General features: G+C 49.8%; 1 protein-coding gene across 5 annotated transcripts in view; it reads left to right on the top strand.

The window, feature by feature from the left end:
• KDM5C (lysine demethylase 5C) overlaps positions 1-21,598 on the top strand; it is a 39,098-nt gene that overhangs the window by 2,518 nt on the left and 14,982 nt on the right. For all 5 annotated transcript variants that reach the window (XM_038747881.1, XM_038747879.1, XM_038747880.1 and 2 more), the window contains exons 2-3: positions 12,736-12,813; positions 21,197-21,319. In XM_038747881.1, the coding sequence (XP_038603809.1) occupies positions 12,736-12,813; positions 21,197-21,319 (201 nt within the window). The remainder of the gene's footprint in view (positions 1-12,735; positions 12,814-21,196; positions 21,320-21,598) is intronic.

Raw genomic sequence — 21,598 nt, 5'->3', positions numbered from 1 at the left:
TAATCATGGCATTTGGTAAGTGCTTACTATGTGGGAAGCCCTGCTCTAAGCGCTGGATAATAATCAGTGCATTTGGGAAGCGCTTACTATGTGGGAAGCCCTGCTCCAAGCGCTGGATAATAATATTGGTATTTGGTAAGGGCTTACTATGTGGGAAGCACTGCCCTAAGCGCTGGATAATAGTCATCGCATTTGGTAAGTGCTTACTCTGTGGGAAGCACTGTTTGAAGCGCTGGATGATAATATTGGTATTTGGGAAGCGCTTACTATGTGGGAAGCCCTGCTCTAAGCGCTGGATAATAATATTGGCGTTTGGTGAGCGCTTGCTATGTGGGAAGCCCTGCTCCAAGCGCTGGATAATAATATTGGTATTTGGGAAGCGCTTACTATGTGGGAAGCCCTGCTCCAAGCGCTGGATAATAATCATCGCATTTGGGAAGCGCTGACTATGTGGGAAGCCCTGCTCCAAGCGCTGGATAATAATCATCGCATTTGGGAAGCGCTTACTATGTGGCAAGCGCTGGATAATTATATTGGTATTTGGTAAGCGCTTACTATGTGAGAAGCCCTGCTCTAAGCGCTGGGTAATAATCATGGCATTTGGTAAGTGCTTACTAGGTGGGAAGCCCTGCTCTAAGCGCTGGGTAATAATCATGGCATTTGGTAAGTGCTTACTAGGTGGGAAGCCCTGCTCCAAGCGCTGGATAATAATCAGCGCATTTGGTAAGCGCTTACTATGTGGGAAGCCCTGCTCTAAGCGCTGGGTAATAATCATGGCATTTGGTAAGTGCTTACTATGTGGGAAGCACTGTTCCAAGCACTGGATAATAATCAGCACATTTGGGAAGCACTTACTATGTGGGAAGCCCTGTTCCAAGCGCTGGATGATAATATTGGTATTTGGTAAGCGCTTACTATGTGGGAAGCCCTGCTCTAAGTGCTGGATAATGATATTGGTATTTGGTAAGTGCTTACTGTGTGGGAAGCCCTACTCTAAAAGCTGGATAATAATATTGGTGTTTGGTAAGCGCTTACTATGTGGGAAGCCCTGCTCTAAGTGCTGGATAATAATATTGGTGTTCAGTAAGCGCTTACTATGTGGGTAGCCCTGCTCCAAGCGCTGGATAATAATCATCGCATTTGGGAAGCGCTTACTATGTGGCAAGCGCTGGATAATAATATTGGTATTTGGGAAGCGCTTACTTACGTGGGAAGCCCTGCTCCAAGCGCTGGATGATAATATTGGTATTTGGGAAGCGCTTACTATGTGGGAAGCCCTGCTCGAAGCGCTGGATAATAATGATGGTGTTTGGTAAGCGCTTACTTATGTGGGAAGCCCTGCTCTAAGCGCTGGATAATAGTGATGGTATTTAGTTAGTGCTTACTATGTGGGAAGCCCTGCTCCAAGCGCTGGATAATAATCATCGCATTTGGGAAGCGCTTACTATGTGGGAAGCCCTGCTCCAAGCGCTGGATAATAATCATCGCATTTGGTAAGCGCTTACTATGTAGGAAGCCCTGCTCTAAGAGCTGGATAATAATATTGGTATCTGGTAAGCGCTTACTATGTGGAAAGCCCTGTTCCAAGCGCTGGATAATGGTAATGGTATTTGGTAAGCGCTTACTATGTGGGAAGCCCTGCTCTAAGCGCTGGGTAATCATATTGGTATTTGGTAAGCGCTTACTATGTGGGAAGCACTGTCCTAAGCGCTGGATAATAATATTGGTATTTGGTAAGCGCTTACTATGTGGGAAGCCCTGCTCTGAGCTGGATAATAATATTGGTGTTTGGTAAGTGCTTACTATGTGGGAAGCCCTGCTCCAAGCGCTGGATAATAATCACGGGAATTTGGTAAACGCTTACTATGTGGGAAGCCCTGCTCCAAGCGCTGGATAATAATTTTGGTATTTGGTAAGCGTTTACTTATGTGGGAAGCCCTGCTCCAAGCGCTGGATAATAATAATGGTATTTGGTAAGCGCTTACTTATGTGGGAAACCCTGCTCCAAGCGCTGGATAATAATATTGGTACTTGGTAAGCACTTACTATGCGGGAAGCACTGTTCCAAGCGCTGGATAATGGTAATGGTATTTGGTAAGCACTTACTATGTGGGAAGCCCTGCTCCAAGTGCTGGATAATAGTCATCTCATGTGGTAAGCGCTTACTATGTGGGAAGCCGTGTTCCAAGCGCTGGATAATAATAATGGTATTTGTTAAGCGCTTACTATGTGGGAAGCCCTGTTCCAAGCGCTGGATAATAATATTGGTATTTGGGAAGCGCTTACTTATGTGGGAAGCCCTGTTCTAAGCGCTGGATAATAATGGCATTTGGTAAGCGCTTACTATGTGGGAAGCACTGTTCTAAACGCTGGGTAATAATAATGGCATTTGGTAAGCACTTATTCATTCATTCATTCATATTGAGCGCTTACTGTTTGCAGAGCACTGGACTAAGCGCTTGGGAAGGACAAGTTGGCAACATCTAGAGCCGGTCCCTACCCAACAGCGGGCTCACAGACGATTGAAAGGGGGAGACAGACAACAAAACAAAACATAGTAACAAAATAAAATAGAGTAAATATGGACAAATCATAATCATGGCATTTGGTAAGTGCTTACTATGTGGGAAGCACTGTTCTAAGCGCCGGATAATAATATTGGTATTTGTTAAGCGCTTACTATGTGTGAAGCACTGTTCTAAGCGCTGGATAATAATGGCAATTTTTAAGCGCTTACTATGAAGCACTGTTCTAAGCGCTGGATGAAAATAATGGCATTTGTTAAGTGCTTATGTGAAGCACTATTCTAAACGCTGGGTAATAATAATGGCATTTGTTAAGCGCTTACTACATGTGAAGCACTGATCTAAGCACTGGATAATAAAAATGGCATTTGGTAAGTGCTTACTATGTGGGAAGCACTGTTCTAAGCGCTGGATAATAATAATGGCATTTGGTAAGTGCTTATTCATTCATATATATTGAGCACTTACTGTTTACAGAGCACTGAACTAAGCACTTGGGAAGGACAAGTTGGCAACATGTAGAGACGGTCCCTGCCCAACAGCCGGCTCACAGTCTAGAAGGGGGAGACAGACAACGAAACAAAACATAGTAACAGAATAAAATAAATAGAATAAATACGGACAAATCATAATCATGGCATTTGGTAAGCGCTTACTATGTGGGAAGCACTGTTCAAAGCACTGGATAATAATGTTGGTATTTGGTAAGCGCTTACTACATGGGAAGCCCTGTTCTAAGCGCTGGATAATAATATTGGTATTTGGTAAGCGCTTATTATGTGTGAAGCACTGTTCTAAGCGCTGGATAATAATGATGGTATTTGGTAAGCGCTTACTATGTGGGAAGCACTGTTCTAAGTGCTGGATAATAATAGCATCTGTTAAGCACTTACTGTGCGTGAAGCACTGTTCTAAGCGCTGGATAATAATATGGCATTTGTTAAGCGCTTACTATGTGCAAAGTCCTGTTCTAAGCGCTGGTTAATAATGGCATTTGTTAAGCGCTTACTATGCGTGAAGCCCTGTTCTAAGCGCTGGATAATTATAATGGCATTTGTTAAGCGCTTACTATGTGAGCGCTTAGAGAAGCAGCGTGGCTCATTGGAAAGACCCCAGGCTTTGGGGTCAGAGGTCATGGGTTCAAATCCCGGCTCCGCCACTTGTCAGCTGTGTGAGTTTGGGCCAGTCACTTATCTTCTCTGTACCTCCGTTCCCTTATCTGTAAAATGGGGATTAAGACTGTGAGCCCCCCGTGGGACAACCTGATCACCTTGTAACCTCCCCAGAGCTTAGAACAGTGCTTTGCACATAGTAAGCGCTTAACAAATACCATTATTATTGTTATTCCCGTAGTGTACTTATTATTATGTGCAAAGCCCTGTTCTAAGCGCTGGATAATAATGGCATTTGGTAAGCGCTTACTATGTATGAAGCACTGTTCTAAGCGCTGGATAATAATAATGGCATTTGTTCATTCATTGTCGTATTTATTGAGCGCTTACTGTGTGCAGAGCACTGGACTAAGTGCTTGGCAAGTCCAAGTTGGCAGCATCTAGAGCCGGTCCCTACCCAACAGCGGGCTCACAGTCTAGAAGGGGGAGACAGGCAACAAAGCAAAACATATAAACCAAATAGAATAAATATGTACAAGTAAAATAGAGTAATAAATATGTACAAACATATATACATATATACAGGTCCTGTGGGGAGGGGAAGGAGGTAAGGCGGGGGGATGGGGAGGGGGACGCTTACTATGTGTGAAGCACTGTTCTAAGCGCTGGATAATAATAATGGCATTTAAGCACGCTTACTATGCGTGAAGCACTGTTCCAAGCACTGGATAATAATAATGGCATTTATTAAGCGCTTACTATGTGCAAAGCCCTGTTCTAAGCGCTGGGGAGGTTACAAGGTGACCAGGTTGCCCCACGGGGGGGCCTCAAAGTCTTCATCCCCATTTTACAGGTGAGGTCACTGAGGCCCGGAGAAGTTGTGGCATTCCCAAGGTCACACAGAGCCCCCTCCTTCCTCTCCCCCTCTTCTCCCTCCCCATCCACCCCCCCGCCTTACCTCCTTCCCCTCCCCACAGCACCTGTATATATGTTTGTACGTATTTATTACTCTATTTTACTTGTACATATTTATTCTATTTATTTTATTTTGTTAATATGTTTGGTTTTGTTGTCTGTCTCCCCCTTCTAGACTGTGAGCCCACTGTTGGGTAGGGACCGTCTCTAGATGTTGCCAACTTGGACTTCCCAAGCGCTTAGTCCAGTGCTCTGCACACAGTAAGCACTCAGTAAATACGATTGAATGAATGAATAATAATAATGGCATTTATTAAGCGCTTACTATGTGCAAAGCACTGTTCTAAGCGCTGGGGAGGTTACAAGGTGATTAGGTGGTCCCACGAGGGGCTCACAGTCTGAATCTCCGTTTTACAGATGAGGTCACTGAGGCACAGAGAAGTTACGTGGCTTGCCCAAGGTCACACAACTGGCAAGTGGCTGAGCGGGGATTCGAACCCGTGACCCCCGACTCCCAAGCCCACACTCTTTACACTGAGCCACGCTGCTTCACACGGCTGACAATTGGCGGAGCTGGGATTTGAACCCATGACTTCCGACTCCAAAGCCCGGGCTCTTTCCACTGAGCCACGCTGCTTCTCACTCATTCATTCAGTCGTATTTACTGAGCGCTTACTGTGTGCAGAGCACTGTCCTAAGCGCTTGGGAAATACAAGTCGGCAACATAAAGGGACAGTCCCTACCCAACAGCGGGCTCACACTGCTCCGCACGCAGTAAGCGCCCATTCATTCATTCAGTCATATTTACTGAGCGCTGACTGTGTGCAGAGCACTGGACTAAGCGCTTGGGAAGTCCAAGTTGGCAACATATAGAGACGGTCCCTACCCAACAGCGGGCTCACAGTCTAGAAGGGGGAGACAGACAACAAAACCAAACATATTAACAAAATAAAATAAATAGAATAAATATGTGCAAATAAAATAAATAGAGTAATAAATACATACAAACATATATACATATATCCAGGTGCTGTGGGGAGGGGAAGGAGGTAAGGCGAGGGGGAGGAGGGGGAGAGGAAGGAGGGGGCTCAGTCTGGGAAGGCCTCCTGGAGGAGGTGAGCTCTCAGTAGGGCTTTGAAGGGAATACGATTGAATAAAATCGATAAATGCGATTGAGTGAAAGTACCTGGGGCAGGTGCCCGGCTGAGGGCAGGGCAAAGAGAGAAGCAGCGTGGCTCAGTGGAAAGAGCCCGGGCTTGGGAGACAGAGGTCATGGGTTCAAATTCCAGCTCCGCCAGTTGTCAGCTGGGTGACTTTCGGCAAGTCACTTCTCTGGGCCTCATTGACCTCATCTGGAAAATGGGGATGAAGACTGGGAGCCCCCCGTGGGACAACCTGATCACCTTGTAACTTCCCCAGTGCTTAGAACGGTGCTTTGCACATTGTAAGCGTTTAATAAATGCCATAAAAAAGAGGCCCGCTTGGGAATGGGGAAGAGGGCTGGAAGTGCCCCCGTGCCCGGGGAGGACCCAAACCCCTTGTTGGGTAGGGACCGTCCCTCTATGTTGCCGATTTGTCCTTCCCAAGCGCTTAGTACAGTGCCCTGCACACAGTCAGCGCTCAATAAATACGATTGTTGTGCGGTCTGTCTCCCCCTTCTAGACTGGGACCCCGTTGTTGGGTAGGGAACGTCCCTCTATGTTGCCGATTTGTACTTCCCAAGCGCTTAGTACAGTGCCCCGCACGCACTCAGTGCTCAATAAATGCGATTGTTTTGCGGTCTGTCTCTCCCTTCTAGACTGGGACCCCGTTGCTGGGTAGGGACCATCCCTCTATGTTGCCGATTTGTACTTCCCAAGCGCTTAGTACAGTGCCCCGCACACAGCGCTTAATAAATACGATTGTTTTGTGGTCTGTCTCCCCCTTCTAGACTAAGACCCCGTTGTTGGGTCGGGACTGTCCCTCTATGTTGCCGATTTGTCCTTCCCAAGCGCCTAGGACAGTGCTCCGCACACAACACTCAATAAATACGATTGTTTTGCAGTCTGTCTCCCCCTTCTAGATTGGGACCTCGTTGTTGGGGACCGTCTTTCTGCGTTGCCGATTTGTCCTTCCCAAACGCTTAGGACAGTGCCCCGCACACAGGCAGTGCTCAATAAATACGATTGTTTTGGGGTCTGTCCCCCCTTTAGACTGGGAGCTCGTTGTTGGGTAGGGACCGTCTCTGTTGCAGATTTGTACTTCCCAGGCGCTTAGGACAGTGCCCCGCGCTCAGTAAATACGGTGGAATGAAGGAATCCGGGCACCCCTGGGTGCCAGGCGACCTGAATGGCAGCGACGGTCGGACTGGGATTTACCAGCGGGGAAAGGGTCTCTTCCCCCCCCCCCCCCGACCCCCGGTTCTGCAGGGCTGGGAGGGAGAGACCCGCCCGGATCCTTGGGCCATTGATGGCCTAAAAAGTCGAGCCTGGCCAGCATTGAATAACCCCTGCTCTTTGGCAACAAATCTCCAACCGGGGCGGGGCCCAGGCGGAAGGGACGGTGAAACTGCCCCGCGTTCGACGTTGTCGGCCACCCTGGACAACAGAAGGTGTAGACCTCAGGGGGGAAAGGTCAGCCGAGGGCCTCTACTAGTTCACTTCCCTCCGCAAGGTTGCCCCTGCCTCCCCGCCAGGGCAGAAAATGCATTCAAGTGTAACCTGGTGATTTGGGTGCGCCCGGCTGCTAAATACAGGAACACGTAGGGGGTTTCCTGTCTCTGGGCTAGTGGCATCCTGGTAATGAGGCTGCCAACGGGTTCCACTTGCCACGGGGTGCCCTGTTTCCTGCCAACTTACGGCGGCCCCACTTAGTTGGGGGATCCGGGCAGGCTAAGTTGGCAGTGCCCAGGCGAAATGGCTGCTCTAGGAGGCCCAGGGGCGAGTCTGCAACCCTGCCCCGGCCACTGCTTAACTTTGGTCTCCTCCCTTTGGCCTTTCTGTCCTAAGCTTTATTCTCCTCCTGGCCCCGCTCAGAGAAAACTCGACCGAAGGAGCTGGACTCTGTTTCTGTGGGATTTTCCAACCCTTACGACAACTTTTGTCTTTCCACCCAGGAGAGAGTTTGTTAGATCCCATCAGCCAACTGGGTTCAGAGGCTTTAGATACGCCGTCCTCTCCCTTCCCATCACTCACCCACTGCCTGTGTGTTAGTTTAGACACTCTTTTTTGTGTGGGTAAGGTAGCCTAGGCCTTCTCCTTTAGAGCTCGTATGAGTTCCTGGCTGGAAGATCTGCGTGTAACTTTCCTAGCTGTGGGCCTGCCGGCCTCCAAGTTGGTATTCTTTTTTTTTTTTTAATCGTATTTATTGAGCGCTTACTGTGTGCAGAGCACTGGACTAAGCGCTTGGGAAGTACAAGTTGGCAACATATAGAGACAGTCCCTGCCCAACAGTGGGCTCACACGTCTAGAAGTCTATTCTTCACTGAAAGAGGCATCGGTCCAGTACAGTGGGCAGCTTTATTCCTCTCTGCCAGAGTTGGAGTGTGGTAAGCCCAGCATGGGAAAGTGTGGAGTCAGGGACCCCCGGAGAACACCTACCACCTTCTCAGATTTCAGAAAGGAGGTTGGTGGGAAGTGTCACTTCACTTGCTACTGTTCAGGGTCCTGGGGTGGTCGAAAGTAAATTGGCTGAGAATTAAATCCAGAGTCAGTTGGGCTGGGAGGCCAGTTGTGAAGTTGCTGCCGGAGTGCGCCCGCTGTTGCGTAGGGACTGTCTCTGTGTGTTGCCGACTTGTACTTCCCAAGCGCTTTGTACAGTGCTCTGCACACAGTAAGCGCTCAATAAATACGATTGATTGATTGATACAGTGTCTGGGTATTGGGACAGTCTGCCTCTGCTGGGAAAAGGGCTAGGGTTGCACCCGGCCTTTACAGGTGATTGGGGCGGTGAGCGAAGAAGCGGTTGGAGCGATAATCGCTAAAGTCCGTCGAGTTTGGTTTTGTTAATAATATCATCTTGGACCCATGTGGCCTGAGCCACGCGGAAGTCTTGGCCCTGGATTTAATTCTCTCTCCCGCTTGGGGATTCTGGCACAGGTATTAAGCCACATCCCCTTCATCTTCTTCCCTCCCTCCCTCCCTTTTCCCCGTCTCCCTCCCCCACTCCTTTCAGGGAGACTCTGGGCACAGTCAGCCAGATTGCTCATATTTTCGTTTTGTTTTTTTCCAAGTTGCGTTATGACCCAGGTGAGGGAGGGGGGTTTGGTGAGGGGTGTGAGGGAATGCCCAGAGGTCAGGGCGCATGCCTAGATGGGAAGGCTTTCAGGATCTCAGTTCCTGGTAGTGTTGGTTTCTAAACTGTAGGCAGAAGAGAGGAGGCAAGTTCCCAGGGCATCAGAATAGGCCTAGTTAAGGAAGAGGCAGAAGGAGAGTTTGGCGAATGAGCCTGGGCTCAAACCTTATGCCACGGAGTCCTAATAATAGTGACATGTCCAATATGGCTGCCAGAGTGAGAGCCTTTGTCTAGAAAACAGCAGGAGGGGACCGAGGGGAGAGCGAGAGGGCTCTTGTCTCCTGCGGCCCTAACATAGCCCCACGGCCTGCAAGGTTCACAGCCGAGAAGTCCTCTTCCCTGCCAACCTCGTGGCGATTGGAGACCCCTCCAGGATTCCCAGTCCTGCTTTTTCCTGTGATCTCACTTGGCATTGAGACACTTCCTCTTTCCCCCGCCCTCCCACCCTCTCCTCCAGCCGGGTGTCCAGCCGTGTGAATCCATCTCATTCCTTCCTCCCGGGACAGCCCGAGCCGGGCAGTTCTCCAGGGAGTCTGGCCTCGGCTCCTGCTCCTCCTCCCCTCCGACTCCCAACCCCTCACTTCCCCCAGCAGCCATTGTGGAGTTTCTGGGGCCTTTCTCGGAGCTGCTGAGCAGAAGCAGCAGTATCAATTCCACCTAGTGTTTGCTCCGTTTTTTTTTTTAAAAAAACAAAACCCTAAACTCATTCTCTTCTGTGCGGCTCCCAAGGTTGCAAACTTCAGGGAGGAAAATCCCCCTAAAAATGTTTGACTTTAGCCAGGGCCCTCCAGGGCTTTGTGAGGCCGGGTCCCCGGCAGATGGGCTGTCGTTTGTTCTTATCTAGAATAACAGCCGGGAAAAGAACACCCCTCTCTCCCCCTCACCTCCCCACCCTTGCCTTGTGATGAAATGGAGGTAGAAACCCAGCAAGCAACAGCCTCTCCCTACCGCTCTGGTTTCTGTTCGGCCAGGTGGATTCTCTGTGGTGCCCGTGACTGCCCATGGGGGTCCGGAGGGCAACGGGGGAAACTGAGGACATTGGCTTACTGCTGCTCAGCTGGGAGAAAGTGGTCGAGCGGGGACCGGGAGCCCCCTCAGCCCTGGCTCGGTTCAGATTTGGTCAGTTCAGCGTATTCTTGGGCCGATTCTTGCAGAATCTGCCCTTAATGTCAAGAACCACGCTCTGCTCATTGTCTGGGCGGCAAGAACTACTCCCTTCTCAAGCATTAAAGTCGCTTCCGAAGTGGGGAACAATGGACAGCCAGGGAGCCAGGAGAAGTGGGAAGGGAGAAATGAAAAATCCCTAGCTGGACTGCACGTGCACGCATGTGTGTGTCTGTGTGTGTGGTGGATTTTTTTTTTTACCCCCCATTCTGGCACTGGTCCTGACCTTGAGGGGTGCCCGTATGGGCCAGTGGTGGAGGAGGGGGCGGGGGTATGTGTGTGTCTCATTTTATCCCATCCAAATAATAGTTTGGCAAACTTATAGCCAGGTTTCCCAAAGGCTCTTAGCTAAAGTGAGGTTACAGTTTAATTCCCCTCCCCTCTCTCAGAAGTGGGGGGAAAAGAGAAGGCTTCAATGCTGATTTGGAATGAGTGGAGAACTAATGACAACCTGCAGTTCATACTCCCCTTCCCTTTCAGAATGTGGAAGGGACACTTGAGGCCGGTGTTACCTCAGCAGGGACTGGGCAGGGAGAGAGAGCCTAGTAGAGGCTGTACCAGAAGTGAGGAGCTGGAATGGGGAGTATGAGCAATTCTGTAAACAGCCCCTGCAACTGCTCCAACTTTAATAAATGTTTGGGGTACGAGAAAAGCCTTCCAGGCCACTGGGCTGTTATTTAGATGTTCAACCCTCCCCCTGCTATTGGCACCTTTCCTTCGAACCCTATAATCAGAGGTCTTGATTGTGGGGCGGGGGGGAAAATCAGTGCAGTTGCTTGTAGTGTATAAAGGAATTCTCCCAGGAAGAGCTCGTTGTGGTGTTTGGTAGCTCACCGTGGCAGGCACAGACTTGCAGTCGGTGTTGGTTTCTTCTCAGCACCCCCTTCAGCCGGTCTCTTGGAGTGGAAAGAGGGAAATGTGCTAACCCTCTCTGGCAGTGGTGATGGCTGGGAGTGAGCTTGGGGGGGGGGGAGGGGGCGTGGGAGTGGCAGGAAATGGTGATGGGGTGGGTGTGCCAAGGGTCCTGGGCACGTGTGGCCATCCCAGGCCTCCTCCTTATAATAATAATTGCATTAAGCGCTTACTATGTATCAAGCACTGTACTTAAGCGCTGGGGTCGATACAAGATAATCAGGTCAGAACAGTACCTGTCCCACAAGTGTGGCTCACAGTCTGGGTAGGAGGGGGAACCGTGGAAACTGAGGCACAGTGAAGTCACTTACCCCTGCTGTCACAGCAGGCAGCTGGCAGAGTCGGGGATTAGAATTCCCAGGCCTGGGCCCTTTCCACTAGGCCATCCTAGTTCCCTGTACAAGTTGCCAGGAAGGTAGCCCATATGATCTGTACCCTTACTCTTCTCTGCATTCTCAAACTTCTTTAACTATTAAACAGACTCCCCCTAAGAGAAGCCACGGTTTGGATGTTTGGGGAGCAGCTTTCAAGCCTTCAGAGTCTTGGGGTGGGAGACTAGGGCCAGAGGAGGGGAGCTCAGTCCAGGAGCCCTGAGCTCAACTCTCCAGGTCTTGCAGAGTTCTCCACCCTCTCATTGCCTTGCTGCTCTCCGTCTTTCCTTCCTGAAGCCCCCGGGGTGGGGGGGAAGCTTCTTTCTCACTCTCTGGTTCCTCTGCTTGGGACCTGCTTCATTAGCATGAGCCTGAGAAGCAGAGCACCTAATGATAATAACTGTGGTGCTTGTTATTGTGTACTATGCTAAGTGCTAGGGTCAATACAAGATAATCAGGTTGGACCCAGTCACCGTCCCACACGGACCTCCCAGTGCGGGTAGGAGGGAGAACAGCTATTTTAATCACCGTTTTACAAATGAAGAAACCAGAGAAGTAAAATGACTTGTGACTTGCCCACGGTCCCACAGCAGTCAGGTGGCAGGGTCAGGATTAGGGCCCAGGGCCTCCGACACCCAGGCCTGGGCTCTTCCTTTAGACCACCTTACTTCCGTTAGATCTGGGTTCAGCCACTTATCTGCCGTGTGACCTTAGGTAGGTCATTTCACTTTTCTGGGCCCGTTTCTTACATAGAATGAAGATTCGATACCTGTGAGCCTCTTGGGGAACAGGGACTGTGTTCAACCTGATTATCTTGCATCTAGCCCGGCGCTTAGTACGGTGCTCAACCCCATGGAGGCACTTAACTCTTATCAAACTTTTTTAAGTTCCAGAAAGCAGAAATAAAAAAAAATGGAGAACTCACCTTTAAAAGAGTAGTATCTGGTTACGTGGTTTGTTGGTGTTTAAGTATGACTTATGTCCTCTTTAATGTCCACTCCTAGAGCAGGTAGCTGTATATTTGCCTGAACAGTACCCCGTATAGTGTGGCTATCTAGTGACTATATATGCTCTGCAGATGGGGAGACAGGAGGAGCTTACAGCTCAGAGCTCTGCTGTTCTCATGGAGCCGTAGCATTTCTCAGTCACAGGAAAGCTCCATATGGGATTTTTTACCCTATATAATCCTGTAACCCAGATGACCTTCTAGAGAAACAGGTTGGGTGTGCAGTCGTACAGAGATGGAAAGTAAACAATATGTAACGAAAAGGCTGCCCATAGGCAGAGCACATTCTTGCAGTCCCCTTGGGTGCAGGCATTACAATCAGTGTGAATTTGAAAGGCGAGGGAGTGCTTTAAATGGAGTCCCTGCCCCTGCATGTGACTGGGTTGGCTTGTTCTCCTGCTCCCCCAGCCCCGAGGCATACATGATAGAGTAATCCATTCCCTTCTCATTTCTTCCAGGACTGGCAGCCGCCATTTGCTGTGGAAGTGGATAACTTCAGGTTTACGCCCCGAATTCAGAGATTGAATGAACTGGAGGTATGGGGATGGGACCAGGGGAGGTTTGGTGCGTGGCGTTGAAGCTGGGCATCTGGGGTACTGAGGTAGCCCGGCGATGCGGATAGCGTCGGCGAGCCTAGGCAAGGGACCTTACCTATCTGCGCCTGCGTTCCCCTCTGCAAAATGGGGCTAGCCGAGCCTCTGGCTGTCTCGGCGGCGGGGGGAGGATGGCTGAGGCTTTTAAAAAAATCTAAAGAGCAGGTGCTCTGTGACTAAGAAATAGATTGTCTTGTAGAGTATCTTTCTCTTCTGTACCCACTGACCAACTATCCGTGAAAACAGTGCTCAGGCAGGTATTAGGATGGGCTTTGTGCTGAACCTAGGAGCCTTCAGCGGGGGCTTCATCCCTCCCCCGAGCTCATCTGTGCAACATAATCCTCACTCCCCATAGGCAGGTGTTCCTGTATCAGATATCTTGTTCCAGGTGCTTCCCCTTAACCTCCAGTTGAGCTCAGAGGGATCCGTCCCTAAAGTTTGCCGTAGTTTCCCATCAGAAACAGGACTCGGCCTGGTATTTCTAGTGTGGGAAGACTGTCGTAGTAATAGTATTAATCGGTAGTATTTATTAAGCACGTTCTCTGTGTACTGAATGTTTGGGAGAGTATAGCAGTAGAGGTAGGAGACACAATCCTTGCTCTCAAGGATCTTAGCAGGGAGACGGACACTAAGATAAATTAGGTTGGATGAAGCAACAAAGTTTAAAGAGATGAATATAAGGCCCTAGGTGGGGGTGAAGACTCAAGTGCACTTAGTTGATGCGGAAGTGGCAATGGGAGGGAGGAGATAAGGTGGGGAAATGAGATGAATCAGGGAAGGCCTCCTGGAGGAGATGTGAATTTTTTTTGTAGGGCCTTGAAGAGGAGGAGACTAGTGATCTACCAGTTGTGAAGTGGGAGGTAGTTCCAGGTGGGAGGGAGGCTGTGAAGAAGAGGTCGATGGCAAGGAAGCACAGGCAGTAGGTTGTCTCTAGCGCAGCAGGTGAGCTGGGCTGTAGCGGGAGAGGAGCGAGGATAAGTAATGGAAAGGGAGCTGGTTGAGTGCCTTAAAGCTGAAGCTCAAGAGGTTATTGTGGTGAGGAAAGCACAACCATTGGAGGTTTGGAGGAGTGGGCACACAATCACAAACCTGTTTGAGAAGTGATCCGGGCAGCAGTGTGAAGTGTGAACTGGAAAGGCTGGAGGCAGGAACGCCTGTGAGGAGTTTGTTGCAATAATAGTCTTTGTCGAGCACCCACTGGAGGAAAGTACAGAACAAGACCTGACACATTTCCAGACTGCGAGCCCGTTGTTGGGTAGGGATTGTCTCTCTTTGTTGCCAAATTGTACTTTCCAAGTGCTTAGGACAGTGCTTTGCACATGGTAAGCGCTCAGTAAACACGATTGAATGAATAAAGGAATGAATTTCATGCCCCTGAGCAGCTTACGCTCTAGTGGGGGGGGAGACATAGAAGTATTTACAAACAGTAAGATAAATAATTGAATGATCAATTGACTAAACATATACCTAAGAACTGAGGATGAGTATAAGTGCCAGGGATGACAGGACATTTATTGAGAAGGGTGGGCTTTCAGAAGGGCTTAGAATAACGGGTCGGGCTGTGGTCTGTTGGATTTGGCTGGGAAGGAAAGGCAGAGGGAAGCAGCATGGCCTAGTACAAAGAGCACAGGCCCAAGAGTCAGAGGACCTGGGTTCTAATCCAGTCCCCACCATTTGTCTGTTGTGTGACCTTAGGCCAGTCACTTAACATCTCTCTGCCTGTTATCTACAAAATGGGGATTAAAACTGAGCCCCATGTGGGACATGCACTGTGTCCAACCGTCTATCTACCCCAGCACTTAGTAGAGTGCTTGGCATATAGTAATTGCTTAAATACCATTAAAAAAAAAAGTTTCAGGCCGGGAGTGGTAAGAGCCAGGGGACAGAGGTGCGAGACTTGAGATCGAGGTAGTATTACCTGAGCTTTGGAAGAATGAAGAGAGCAGGTTAGAAGAGGATTGAGAACATATGTAAAGGATTGGTGACAGTGGTTTGCGTAGTGCCACCTGCACTCCCTCATTCTTGACCACCTTCATCTTGACTACCCTGGGGGCTCAGCATGGAGCAAGTGAGTAGACAAACAGGGGCTGCAAAATTTGGAGAAGGGCATTCCGTAGTTTCAGTGCAGAACCCGGTTGGTTGAACAGTGTTAGTGCCCTCCGAACAGGGTGATGGCTGGTCTGCCAGGGTCACTTGGGGAGACGATGCCCCGGGCTCTGCAGAAGGAAAACTCCACAACTCTTTGCCCCTGTAAATGTCCTACTCCCAGGCCATCCTCCATTCCTCCCTCTCTCCCTACTTTCTCCCCACGCTTCTTCAAAGGCCCTGGTCCTCTGTTCCATAAGAGCCCGTGGGCAACAATCTCCCCCAGTACCTTTTGAAGCAAATCAATCAATCAGTCGTATTTATTGAGCGCTTACTGTGTGCAGAGCACTGTACTAAGCGCTTGGGAAGTCCAAGTTGGCAACATATAGAGACAGTCCCTACCCAACAGTGGGCTCACAGTCTAGAAGGGGGAGACGGAGAACAAAACCAAACATATTAACAAAATAAAATAAGTAGAATAGATATGTACAAGTAAAATAAATAGAGTAATAAATATGTACAAACATATATACATATATACAGGTGCTGTGGGGAAGGGAAGGAGGTAAGACGGGGGCATGGAGAGGGGGACGATGGGGAGAGGAAGGAGAGGGCTTAGACTGGGAAGGCCTCCTGGAGGAGGTGAGCTCTCAGTAGGGCCTTGAAGGGAGGAAGAGAGCTAGCTTGGCGGATGGGCAGAGGGAGGACATTCCAGGCCAGGGGGATGACGTGGGCCGGGGGTCGACGGCGGGACGGGCAAGAACGAGGTACGGTGAGGAGATTAGCGGCAGAGGAGCTGAGGGTGCGGGCTGGCCTGCATTGTATCATCTGGGTCCACTCCATTAAACTGATCCTGGACCAAATGTAAAGAAGGCTGAGCTGTGTTGGGATTGCTAGGATGGAACCTCCCAGCTGCCTTCTCCCAAAACCGGTTGCAGGGGAAACTAGGTGACGGAGGGGGATCCAGTTCCTCACTTGAGTCCCTAAGAACTTCACTCTAAGAGCTCTGGTTTGGGGCACTGGCAGGATTCGCCTCAGCTCGTGGTGGGGAGAGAGAGAGAGAAAAAGCTAGACTGGGTGTGGTTGTTGGCCTGGGGGAAGACCTTCGCTAGCCCAGGAGTTGTGCTCAGTGCCACCAGGAGTGGCTAGCTCTCGTTAGACATTGCTCACTCCCCTGTCCCCAGGACTCACCCAATGATGTTATACTCAGTAACTGGCTTTATAGGGAGACACTTGGAGGTAAGAGTAGTAATTTGGGAGGGAGGCTCCCAGGCAAGAACAGGTCCAACTGACTCTGGCTCTCTGGGAACCAGGTGATTAGTGGGGTAGTTACCACTTAGGACTAGTCTCCTGAGCTTGGCGGGGGCTGGGGGCTCAGACAAAACTCTTTCAGGGGGAAGCGGGGAGGACTGGACTCCCACGTTCATTTTCACAGAAGGTTGGGAGTGCATCCAGTGAGGTAGCCTGTCAGTACCATTTGTGGGCTCTGGTTTTTGGCACCCTCTGCCCTTCCCGTCCCACTCCCAAACGCTTTTTTGGGAAACGGGGTCAGGAGAAAAACTCTCTCTGGTCATATCTAAATCAGCCATCACCCCGGGAGGCCTTGATAATAATAATAATGGCATTTATTAAGCGCTTACTATGTGCAAAACACTGGTCTAAGCGCTGGGGGAGATGCAAGGCGATCAGGTTGTCCCACGGGGGGCTCACAGTCAATCCCCATTTTACAGATGAGGGAACTGAGGCACAGCGAAGTTAAGTGACTTGCCCAAAGTCACACAGCTGACAAGTGGTGGAGCCGGGATTTGAACCCATGACCTCTGACTCCAAAGCCCAGGCTTTTTCCACTGAGCCACGCTGCTTCTCTAGTTGATGATAGTATTGAAGTGCTTACTGTACGTCAAGCACTGTTCTAAGCACTGGGGCAGATACCGGCTAATCAGGTTGGACACAGTCCATGTCTGACATGGGACTCACAGACTTAATCCCCGTTGTACAGTTGAGGGAACTGAGGCACAGAGAAGCAAAGCGACTTGCTCGGGGTCACCCGGCACACAAGTGGTGGAGCTGGGATTAGAACCCAGGTCCTTCCGACTCGAAGGCCCAGGCTCTATCCACTGGGCCAAATAGGTTACTTCCTATTTCCTGCTTCCTTTGAGGTGTCAGGGCAGGGTGGGCTTGATTCCAGGGCCGGACTGCGCCCTTCCCTCCTCCCACGCTACCTTGGACCTGTCTTCAAAGAGCTCATTCGTCTCCCTGTGCCCCCACTCGCGTCTCTTCTGTACTGTCGTAATAAATCATCGCATCAAACCACATCCCCGTCTTAGATGATGCCTTGTGAAGTCCAGTGCTCGTCCCACAATTGGCCCCCGGTAGATGTTATTAGCTGACTAATTCATCATGGCTTCTTTGTGGTCAGGGAAACTGAGCCCCATAAATTGTGAGGGGAAGCCTTTCTTCTTTAAGGTTTGATTTGAGGGTGAGGGAGATCCTGTGCAAGTGACTCCTCAGAGGGAAATGCGGGCCCGGGGTGTGTGGGTGTAGTCTGCAGTGGTATGGCTGAGAGGAGGTCCTGCTCTTGGGTTCTCAAGGAAGGGTGTGGCGGAGGATGTCGGTGACGGTTCTTGCCTCACTTCTCCCAGGAACGCTGCACCTGGCTTTTGTGATTGACCGGCTCAGGGGGCAGAAGCCTTGCTGGTGGTTGAGGGACTTTAGAGTCAACTTAAGACACTGAAATGAGGAGGAGCTCCGAGACCCTATGGCCTCCTGTCTAGGTCGAAGGGAACCGATGGCACAGTGCCATGGGGAAGAGGGAGGAATTTCTCAAGGCCTCTGTATTGGTGCAAATGCCAGGTGAAGGGCTTGAGTCTGATTCAAGAGGAGCGGTGCAGCAGTTCTTTTGGGGAATCCCTGACCTTGCGGGGCAACTGAGAGCTTGTCGCCACCTCACCTCCCAAAATGAGCTAGGATTGTCCATCTGTGGGACTGTACAGTGATCTAATCCCCAGGTAGCTCCCAAGTCACTATTGCTCACACTCTCTCACCGAAGAAAGCAACAAGGTCAGGGTTGTTCCACCTACCCTGTCCGACGTGGCTGTCCCTCAGTGGCCTTTGGAGCCTGGGCCACCTGCCACCCTCTGTAGTGATCCTGCTCCTTAAACAGTCAGATGTGTGAGCTGTCACCTCTCTCTCTCTCCTGCCGAATGACCTCTCAAAATCCCTTACCTGAACTCACTTGAGGTGCGTTTGTCTTGTTGGAAAGTGAGCAGGACCTTCTGAAACCTATGTTTTGATCCTGGCCCTGTATCAAGCAATATTTATTGCGCATTTGCTGGGTGCGGGGCACCTTACTAAGTACTTGAGGGAGTACAGTAGAACTAGTAGACCTGATCTCTGTCTTCTAGGAGTTTAGAGTTTTAACAGGGGAGGCAGACGCTAAAATAAACTGTAGGTAGGAGGAAGCGGTAGAGAGTATAAAGAAATGTACATAAGCGCTATGAGAGGTTTGAGTACCCAAGGGCTTAGGTGGCACAGAAATGCTGAAGTGGCAGTTGTAGAGGAGGCATATTTGAGGATTGAGTTAGCTGTGGTCCACTGGATCGGATGGGGGGATGGGGGTGAGTTCGAAGCCGAAGATAGGGCATAACCATGAAGTCAGTGGCGGGAGAGGAAAGAATGAGGCCCAGTGACTCCATTTATTCTAATGCCAACTGGGGTGGAAGAAAGAAGTAGTCGGGTGGAGGAGAGAGCCAGTTGAGGGTCCAAAGGAGAGAAGCAGTGTGGCTTATTAGAAAGAGCCTGAATCTAGAAGTCAGAAGACCCGAGTTGTAATCCCTGCTGTGTGACCTTGGGCAAGTAACTTCACTTCTCTGTGCTTCAACTTCCTCATCTGTAAAATGGGGGTTAAAGTCCTCTTCTCCCTCCCACTTAGACTGTGAGCTCTTTACTTTTATTATTAGTGATTTTTGTTAAGCACACAGTGATGGTGTCTGACTTGTGAGTTGGGACTTTGTTGATGTCAGACCTATCTCCCTTTGTCAGTGACAGCAGTAGGACCCTGGTGCAAGTGTGGGGCATTGACACGCTTATCAGCTCTGAGGGTGGGGATCATGTCTCTTCCTTCCGTTGTACTCACCCAAGCACTTAGTACATTGATCTGATTGATCTTAGTACATTGATTAGCTCTCTTCCTCCCTTCAAGGCCCTGCTGAGAGCTCACCTCCTCCAGGAGGCCTTCCAAGACTGAGCCCCTTCCTTCCTCTCCCCCTCGTCCCCCTCTCCATCCCCCCCATCTTACCTCCTTCCCTTCCCCACAGCACCTGTATATATGTATATATGTTTGTACATATTTTTTACTCTATTTATTTATTTTATTTGTACATATCTATTCTATTCATTTTATTTTGTTAGTATGTTTGGTTTTATTCTCTGTCTCCCCCTTTTAGACTGTGAGCCCACTGTTGGGTGGGGACTGTCTCTATATGTTGCCAATTTGTACTTCCCAAGCGCTTAGTACAGTGCTCTGCACATAGTAAGCGCTCAATAAATACGATTGATGATGATGATGATGATCTACACACCACAAATACCAGTAGTTGATGTTGGGAGATTTGGCTGGGCTGTGACATGTGTTGGGCGGTTTTTCAGAGTCTGAGCCAGGATTCAGTGGCTAGGAAAGCCCTATTGTGGCAGTACCTCAAGGATTGGCCAGCCTGAGGTCCTTGATTCATGGATGATTTCTTCAAGGGTTTACTGAGGGCAAGAGAGTCAGAGGGAGAGAAGCCAAGGTGACACCCAATGCCTCCACTCCCCCCGCCCCTTGTTTTTTTCCAGGGCCCATTTGGAGTCCCCTTTCAGTGCTTGGCACATAGTAAGCGCTTAATAAATGCTATTATTATTATTATTATTATTATCCCTACCCCAGACAGTCACTCTTGAGTTTTGGGTCCCTATAGGAAACGGGGTCCTTCTAGGGGCTGCTGTCTGGCCACGGACTCCAGCCAGAAAGGATCCTTAGCACTGCCCCGGACTTTGCGGACTAGTCTTATAGTTCAGACTTTTTTTTTAAATTCACTGAAGGAGGACAAGCGTGTCATGTCGTCTTCCCTCCAGATATCTTTTCGTGTGAGACTCAATAGATCGAAGCAGTGTCCCAACCACCTGCGAAGCTAGCTTTGCAAATGTCCACCAGGTCATGCGCCTGGAGTCAGGCACGTACCCTCAGAAGAAGAATGGAATTTGTAACAGTGGGCAAGCTGGATGGCTGGGAGGACAGTTAATGGCCAGTCTGTATCAGAAATACCAACAACTCCTGATTTTGAGCCCTGTTGGGAACTTGGGGCAAGGGGCTTATTTTGGGATGGGTCAGAGCACTGAATCCAGATATCTACATCCTTGAGCAAACCGCCAGGCTGCCTGACACTTCCACCGTATCAGTCCCCTGGGAGCGATAGAACCGTTGGCCCATACCCACCAATAAGACTGGATTAAACCTTATTGGTTAAACCTTATAAACCTTATTTTATTAAACCTTATAAACCTTACTTTATATTATTAAACCTACCCCAGTGTAGGGGTTGCAGGGCAAGTGGGGAGGCAGTGTGGCCGAGGGGGAAGAGCCTGGACCTGGGTAGCAGGGGATCTGAGCTCTGATTGCGGCTCTGCCACTTGTCTCCTCTGTGACTTTGGGCAAATCACTTAACTTCTCTGTGCCCCAGTTACCTCATTTGTAAAATGGGGATGAGGTTCTTCTCTCCCTCCCACTTAGACTGTGAGCTCGAGGTGGGACAGGGACTGTGTCCAGTCTAAGTATACTGATGCCTGTTTGTTTTGATGTCTTTAGACTGCAAGCCCAGTGTGGGCAGGGATTGTGTCTCTTTATTGCCGAATTATACCTTCCAAGCACTTAGTACAGTGCTCTGCACATACAGATGAATGAATGAATGTCTTGAACTTACCCCAGTGCATAGTAGAGTGCCTGGTACATGGCTTTACAAGTACCATTTAAAAAAAATAAAATTGGGAAAGAGAACAAGAGTTCTTGTGAAGTGTTTCTGGTTGGATCCAATCAACCCCTTAGGTATCTCCTTTTCTAGCGCAGAGCAAAGAGAGCCCTACCTCCTTTCCCCCATTCAGGACAACACTCTGATCCCCGTGGTTGAGTGTGGAGGTGAAAAAATCACCGGGTGGGTAGGCCCCAGGGCCCCTAGTCCATCCTCATCAAGCTGTCTGTCTCCCTCAGGCTCAGACGCGAGTGAAGCTAAATTACTTGGACCAGATTGCCAAATTCTGGGAAATCCAAGGATCCTCCCTGAAGATTCCTAACGTGGAGCGACGGATCCTGGACCTCTACAGCCTCAGCAAAGTAGGTGCCCGGGAGCCCTTCTGCCCTCACCCCCCTCTGGGTGCCTGTACCTTTCGGCCCCCTCTGCCTCGGCCCAGGGGCGGGGGGATGGCTGGGTGGGCATCTAGCACCTCAGGAGAGAGCAAATGGAGGAATCCCGGGTCCCAGAAGCTTGCCAACTGAGTGGAAGATTGTCGAACCTGTCAATTGCCCCCAGGTTCTGTTAGGATCTTTGAAAGAAGGGGATCTTGGGAACTTTGGAAGGGGAGGGAGATAACCACAACCACTACCCTAGCCACT

Source organism: Tachyglossus aculeatus, chromosome 6 (genome assembly GCF_015852505.1).
Source record: "Tachyglossus aculeatus isolate mTacAcu1 chromosome 6, mTacAcu1.pri, whole genome shotgun sequence".
NCBI classification, from domain to species: Eukaryota; Metazoa; Chordata; class Mammalia; order Monotremata; family Tachyglossidae; genus Tachyglossus; species Tachyglossus aculeatus.
This window is presented reverse-complemented; position numbering and strand designations above follow the sequence as displayed.